Raw genomic sequence first — 7891 nt, 5'->3', positions numbered from 1 at the left:
CAGGATATATAAAGGGGAGGATCCAGAAACGCTGTGGGTTGGGTCGGGCTTTTCCATCAAAGCGGAGTTGAGCGAAGCTGCGAGAGAAAGGGAGGGGGGAGGGAGGGAGAGAGGGAGGGAGAGAAAGAGCGAGGAGGGAGCGAGGAGAAGGAAGAGGACGAGGTGGGGAACAGACGGGCGGCGTAGGGGAGCGGGGTGGGCGATGGGGATGGGCTCCACCCCCATCCCGCCCTAACTCGGTGCGCGCTCGATACTTTCCCAGCACAGCCACAGCCGTGGATGGCATCGCGCCCGCCCGGCCCGCCCACGCCCCGGCCCGCCCCGCCACAACGTGCTCTCGCCATAGTGTTGCTCTGTTGATGCGCCCGCCCCGGGAAAACAAAACGCTTCGTTCCGCGGAATGAAATGAATGTGCGCCACAATATTCCGCTCGGCTCGGCCCGGCTCGGGGGGCGCCTGGCGCTGCTCCCGTAACGAGGACCGCGGGGGGCGCCGGGCGCGAGCGAGGGAGCGCCGGAGCGACATCCCTCCAGGGCGTACCTGTGGTGGACGTGTTAGGGGTCGGACTTACAAAAACACACGCGCGGAAAGGAAAAACAAAGAATCTCTCTGTCATTCTTTCACAGTTATATGGTACCCGAGTACCCGGGTGTTTCTGGGCACCCACTAGAGTGTCGCGGGTTTGTCTACTCCCTCCGCGCCCGTAAGGCGACAGGATCCGGGTCCGTGCGGCCCAAGAGAGTATGCAAAGCCTGCAATACTGCACTGGAAACGGAAGTGTGTGAATGTTGCTCACTTCACTGGAAAAACTAATGTTACCATGGTAACGTTTCATCATGTGACCAAGACCGGTAACGTTTCCTGATGCGACCTACCCCATGCAAAAGGATAGGGCCATCACAAACTGGTTGCATCACCAAACGTTACCTGGCGTGGTCGCGTCAAGAAACGTTACCTCGGTAACGTTAGTTTTTCCAGTGTTGTAGGTGTGAGAATATCCATTCGTACAATTAGGGGGGGTAAACGTGTGAATTCTTCCTACCGTTTACTACCCGTAATGTACGAATGGGTATTCACACACCTGCAAGTGAGCGACATTCACACACTTCACTGATGTATAAAGTGTGCAACTGACACACACTTTTAAGTGTTAAACACCGTGTGGCATACTTCTATGTGTGCAACACGAGTTTTGAATAGTTGGAAGTGTTCAATAGGTGTGTTTCAGACTTTTAAATGTTGAACCTGACCGTCGAGCACTATAGCTCAACGCTCAAGTTGGACACTATAGTGTTGCGTTTCCAGTGTGTAGTTGCTGCTTCGAAACAGCTCGTAAAAAACATATGATCTGAGGAGGGTCAACGTTCGTGAACTGCGGTTACAATTTTATCACGTGAACTCTCTCATCGAAATCTACGAGATGTTACAGCCAAAGTTTATTTTAACAAAGTTTTTTACAGGGTGGTCCATAGACCCCTTCCCTTTCTTTATTTTGCTTATACTGTAACGCATGCAGGCGTGCGTGCATGCCTACCGTTACTCACCATGGCGCCTTATAGCTCCGTGCGAGTATGCAACCCGCCCGCCCGCATGCATGCGGTGAAGTATAAGCAAAGTAAAGGGAGGGGTCTATGGACCACCCTACATAAATTAAATAAACGGAAGGGCCAGCTTATTCTCCTTCGACCCCCTTCCTCTTCCTCCTCTTTAGTTACGCCTGCTTACATGCACTGTAAGAAAACCCTACAATATAGTCTGGTGCTCTCAATTATTAACCATAGTAGAGGATGGTGAAATTTTCATTGTATATTGTGGGGTGAATTGTACAGCAGTAACTGTAGGTTTTTCTTACAGTGTATGTCGTTTTCTCCCCCCATTAGCCGTTTGTGAAGGAATTTACATTACTGGTAATATAAGCAATATCGACGTGATATAACTGTAATATTGCAGAATTATCGCTAATATAAGAGTTGACAACCCCTCGAGAGGCCCCGATGAAGTTGCCCTTTCCATCATATTTGTGGGAAAGACGTGGCACTTTTTCCAGCCTTTTTTTCTCCCTCGCGTTCAAGTCACCAAGAAACAAAAATATTCACTGCTTCTGCCATGTACCCACCTGACGCCTTGGAGAAGCTGTTGAAGCTGCCCATGGAGTCTTGCCGCATGCCGCCCATGTTGCTGCCACCGTGACTCATACTGAACGGCTGCGCCATGCTGGGGTATGAACTGGCACCCATCTGTAGTCGAACAAAAGAAACGTGAGAGTGGGATACTTTAATTGAGTTTGCAAATTTTATATGTCGACATGGCCGGAGATGGTCATACAGCGATAAAAACATACGATTGGGCGATTAGGGCAAAAAATAAATAAAAAATAATAATAAAAAAAATCCATCTTCACGTCATCACACCGGAAAGGCAACCATCTTATGGTTGAGACAACAACGGACAAGGTGATGGAAACCATATTTTTCGTTCTCACTAATACGATAACGTTGAACCATATTTTATGGTGCTCCAATGCCTAGGCAAGTATATTTTTACGAGTAAATTGTTTACATTCATAGATTTCATTGATAGAGAGAGAAGGGGGGGGGGGGCGAGCATCTGCGAGGGTTTACCTGAGGATACCGGTTCATGGAGTTCATGGAGGCGATGGAGTTGTGGTGCGGGTAGGGCTGGTAGGAGCGGCCCGCCGGCTGGTACAGGTTCCTCATCATGCCATTGCACGCCGGCAGCACGGAGGGCGCCAGCGCCTTCTGCAGCTGCTTCTCCTGCTTCCGGTACTTGGCACGCCTGTTCTGGAACCACACCTGCAACACGGGCAAAGAAAAGACTGATTACGGCCTTTTAATCGCGAAATTTTAAGATTAGAAGTGACTCAATTTATTCGAATCAATCACACATAGACCCCAGAGAATTTCGTAGTTATACTGTAGACCGCATGCAGCCGGTGCGGGTGGGATTGCCTACTGTTCCTCACCTCGGTGCCTTATGGCTCCTAGCGAGTAGGTAACGCGCTCACACGCTGGCATGCGGTACAGTATAAGCAGAAAAAAAATTCGGGTCGCCAGATATTATAGAATATAAGTAGTATCCCGTAAAACAACAACAACAACAATAATGATGATAATAATAATATAATAATATTAATTTAAATACCCCGACCGTATACTGGTCCAAGGCATAGCAAGAGCGCATCCGGTGTACTGCATTTTTCATTTGAAGTAAAACGCAGAACAGGAGCGGTATGATGAGGGAAGCAAAGGCGGCAGAGAGAAACTCGGTGGAGGGGAATGGCGGGGAAATGGAGAAAAAGAGACACAAATAGACAGAGAGCAAGAGCGAAAGGGATGAAGAGAGAGAGAGAGAGGGAGAGAGAGAGAGAGAGAGAGAGAGAGAGAGAGAGAGACACAGCCTGACACAGCCAGCCAGCCCTTTTAAAACTTTTGCATTATTCATACTGGCAGTGAAGGACGAGCTAGCAGATGTAGTCCGCCCTCGCCTCCCGCTCCCTCCCGGGGCCGGGCCGCGGGGGTTGGGCCCCACCCGCTGGCGCTCGCTGGCGCCTCTGGTCCTTGACGCCGCAAAGTTTTCGAATTTATCCGCGCTCCAGTTCCCGCCGGCAGCCATCGGTCGGGACCGGATCTAGCCTGGTCGGGGTGCCGCGCCTTCCTCTCGCCCGCCTGGCATTCCCTTTTAACAGTCGTCGCCACCGAGGCAAGGAGAGGGCGAGAGACACAGAATAATGCCATTGGCAGTAGGACGTCTGGCGATGCAAAATTCTCTCTGCATTTCCCAAACGAAGAAAAAAAAGCTGTAGCAGCCATGGTATGGTTGATCCAGATACGCACTACAAATCCTGGAGTCATATGTCTCACCTAAAAAGAGCGAGATTTTTCTCCTTGCTGCATTGGTCTAATCATCACTCAAATAGAGTGAGCAGATTTCGAAATCTATTATTGCTCTTATCGAGTGAGGATATAAAACGTAGATCTCCGGAAAGAAAAGCAAATTTACAGCATCAATCTTTTTGGGTGTTTTTAGAGAAGAATCCTTCTATGGTTTCTAGTCCGCAAAGTCATAAAAGTAAACTAAAGTTCACACTCATACCGCTCGCAGTTGTAAACTACTCAGAGAATTGTATCATTGAAACAACGAAGGCTGTGTTACAACAAATAAATCTTTCCTTCCATAGTTGCACAGGAAAACTTTGAATGGGAATCGAGCATGCCTCGGCTGTAGCCAGCAGCAGGAGCAGCAGTAGGAGCAGCAGCAGCAGCAGCAGGAACAGCAGGAGCAGCAGCAGCAGCAGCAGCAGAAGCAGCAGCAGCAGCAGAAGCAGCAGCAGCAGCAGCAGCAGGAACAGCAGGAGCAGCAGCAGCAGCAGCAGCAGAAGCAGCAGCAGCAGATTCAAGATTTTTCAAGATTCAAAGCGCGCGGAGCGCGGAGCAGCAGCAGGCAGCAGGAACAGCAGCAGGAGCAGCAGCACGGGCAGCAGCAGCACAACAACAACAAGCCCGGGAGCGTGCGTCGGGGAGCAGGGCGGGGAGGGCGCCCGCCCACGCATGGCGCCGTGGGCCCGGCCCGGCCCGCCGCACCCCACCCCGCCCGCCGCGCCACGGGCGCCATGCTGCCATGTCTATTATTATTGGCTGCTGGGCTCTAACAGGCCCGCGCACAGCCCCACACCGCACCGCACCCAGGGTAGAGAGGGAGGAGCTCGGCCGGGGAAGAAGAGGGGTCAACACAACGTCGCGCTCGCTCATCTCAGATGCCGAAGTAAAAAGTCATTAAAATAAAGAAGGCGCGCCCTCCCACCAAACGGACTTGCCGGCTCCGGACCCATCTCGCTGCTTGCCCAACACTGGTAAAACAAGTGTTTAATACTGCAAGACAATTCGTGTTTAAGTTCAAGTGTGCATTTTCTAGACACATTGTGGTGTCTAACTAGTTTTTCGTCAATTGGTGTTTAAACTTTCGAAACTTCCGAAAAGCAAAGAAGTTGCACACCGGAGTGCACACCATATGGTTCCTATGGATAGCATAGAACTGTGTGTGTCCAAGTGTTCAGAATTTAAACGTTTACAAAACGTCAAAAATTTGCAATTACATAAGTGTGCAACTTGAGTTAAATACCGTGTACCGGGTGATACACAGAAGATGCAGGTGCGAGCGGGTTTGCCTATTCAAGGGGCTATGGCGCCTTACGGGCAGAGCGGGTAGGCAAACCCGCCTGCACCTGCATCTTCTCTGAATCACCCGGTATTGTGCAAAATCACAATTTGCACACGTTGGTGTGCAAATTTTGCACACTTGTTTTACCAGTGTACCCGAGTCCGAGTGTATCGGCTGCGTCCGGATGCAGATGGTCTGCTGCAGTTATACTCGATGTGGTATGGTTCGGGATTCCAAGTTTTCCGAAGTTTTCTAGGGGCTATTAATAATTCTTCCAAAATTTTTTGGGTTTTCCGGTCTATTCAATTTTTCTACGTTTTCTGATGTCTTTTTGGAGTCTATCGGTTTTCTCTCCTCCTGCATTTTCCTTAAACAAATATTTTGAAACGTTGTAATATTTTTCCGACCCAACTACTATTCATTAGAATTTGATCTCATTTCACACCCGTAATCGTAATATGATATTTCCATGATTTTGCCGAAAGCGTTTTGTCGCGTTTTGTTCTCTACGGGAGCCTTCTGAGATGTAACCGGGAAATGTCGTATTCGAGCCTTGCTCGATGGCTTCTTTATTCAAAGCAGCCAGACGGGCTGAAAAGCGAAGTTAAGGATTGGAGAATAGTTGTCCAAAGCACAATCTTCGACTGCCGACCTCTTGGCCTATGGCTGCGGTGGAGAATCTCTGCTGGGCCCGGACCCGATTGCGGGCCGCGGCCAGGCCTGTGCGGTGGCACAGTACCTCCTTGAGCCCCACTCGGGGTGCGACCACACCACCCTCACCGCCTCCCCCCCTCTCTTCTAATCGAGAGGCGGCAGAGAGACGTCTGTCCGACATCATCCCAGTTTACAAAAGTCATCACGACGCACCAAGTTTAGATTGCTTTCCCATCTCTGATGGAGTCTGGTGGAGTCATCTTGGGCCCCGCCCCGCCCGCCCCACCCCGGCGTGCCTCCTACTTCAGACCCACTAGCTGCCGCCACTAGCAGGAGTACATAGAGACAAGTTTGAGAGACAACCCTAAGTCAAGGCAGCTGGAGGAACTTAACTTCGAAGAGAAGCGCTCTGGGAAAGTCTTAGTCTGGAAGAGAAGTACTTATGAGTAGCTCAAGCACACCTCAATGTGTTAACTTAATCGATTTTCAGTGGAGGCAGACGTCAAATGATTTCTCAATAATAAAAAGAAAGAGTAATTAAAAGTTCCGTTTTTTAAATCGACTGCAAAGACAACCGAGAGTAAGAATGTGTAACAGAGAGGCCTAGGTCTCACATCAAAATTGGTTCCGCACATATTTCAGTACCAGTTCCGAGACCAGTTGCAGGTCTTTTGCTTGCTCGAGTTGGGTTTTTCACAGTGCAGGATGTGCGCGGGGCGTGGCAAGGAGCGAGGCGGCGCGAGGCTGGGGAGGCGGGCCGCGCTGCCGGGGGGTGGTGGCGCCTCTAGAGGCGCCGGGTGGAGCCTCATCGCCTCACCCCCTCCTCCCTCCTCGACGCCTACCCTCCGCACGGCATGGCCGGGGAAAAACAAGAAACTGGCGGTGCGTCGGCGAGAGGAGCCAGCGGGGCCGTGCGGTGGGGCCTGCCGGATTAAAGAAGTACTTTTCTCCTCGGAGCCATTCCACTTTCGGTCCGAAAGGACCTCCCTTTTAGCAACTGAGGGGTGAGAGTGGACGGGTACACTGAAGGAAGGGTGGGTCGCATAGGAAAAAAGATGGCGCGGAGAAGGGACGGCGCTACAAACGATGTAATAAACAATAAAGCTGTAAACATAAGTGGAAAATTAAGGTAGGACTTAACACCCTTTTTGGGGTGCTTTCGACTTTCGTGCCCTAACAAATTATCAGCTCTGGAAAGAATCAAATGACCGATAACTGTGCTAAATTTGAGACACTTTCGTGCCTTTCTATAGGCAGACAAATATTTAGCACCTTAAAGGCACTAAGTCCGACCTTTGTCTTTCCAGTGTGGTGACTACTCTATAAACGCCGTAACCATACTTTGCTTGCCAAAACGTTGGCCTCCCGTTTGATTAATAGTCATATTTTGGTATATATTGGTCATATATTGGAGACTGACAATTTTGTCATTCTTTTGGAGACTGAAAATATTGGCATTCTTTTGGAGACGACAATTTTGGGCCTGTTTTGGGACTCTTTCTGGACCAGCCAGGGCAGGGCGTATTAAAGTGGAGACAGAGACATATTGTCCTTAAAACTTAAGATCGAGCAGGATAGATAACGAAGGGAGCACATCACTACAAACCCTTGAGTGAGGGTCCATGCTCAAAAAAGCGAATGAGGCAACTCTTCCTCATATAATCAAGGCGAGGACGTTTTCACACCTTTTCAGTCATTAAATTCACAGAATTCTCACGCTAGGGGAATGAAATATTTTTTGCTCCAACTTCAATGAGGGTTTTAAACGACGTCATTTCACATGGTAAATAACCTGTGACATGTCAGTTCGCGAGCGAGCCATCCTCTGCGCCCCAGCTAAGGCTGAACACGTTCGTGGTTTCACGGTGGTCCAGTTCTGTTCGCCGTTTTTCACCTCGCTCTATTAGCAGGGAATGACCCAGGAAGTGAGTGAATGGCCGTTCGCTTACTTGCAAGATTGCGAATATTTTCTCACACATCTTTGTGAATTAAATAATTCGCTGACATGCAGGTGTGGGCCATCCGCGCACATTTGGCTCTCCCGGGCAGGGCAGACCTG

General features: G+C 49.9%; 1 protein-coding gene across 1 annotated transcript in view; it reads right to left on the bottom strand.

The window, feature by feature from the left end:
• The window catches only part of LOC113210842 (homeobox protein unc-42), a 19847-nt gene that overhangs the window by 4354 nt on the left and 7602 nt on the right, over positions 1–7891 (bottom strand). The window contains exons 4-5 of the mRNA XM_052272190.1: positions 2622–2813; positions 2117–2237 (exon numbers count right to left, since the gene is read on the bottom strand). Of these exons, the coding sequence (XP_052128150.1) occupies positions 2117–2237; positions 2622–2813 (313 nt within the window). The remainder of the gene's footprint in view (positions 1–2116; positions 2238–2621; positions 2814–7891) is intronic.

Source organism: Frankliniella occidentalis, unplaced genomic scaffold (assembly GCF_000697945.3).
Source record: "Frankliniella occidentalis isolate FOCC.00 unplaced genomic scaffold, Focc_3.1 Scaffold194, whole genome shotgun sequence".
NCBI lineage: Eukaryota > Metazoa > Arthropoda > Insecta > Thysanoptera > Thripidae > Frankliniella > Frankliniella occidentalis.
Note: the sequence above shows the minus strand (reverse complement) of the source record. Positions and strands in the feature narration are given on the sequence as shown.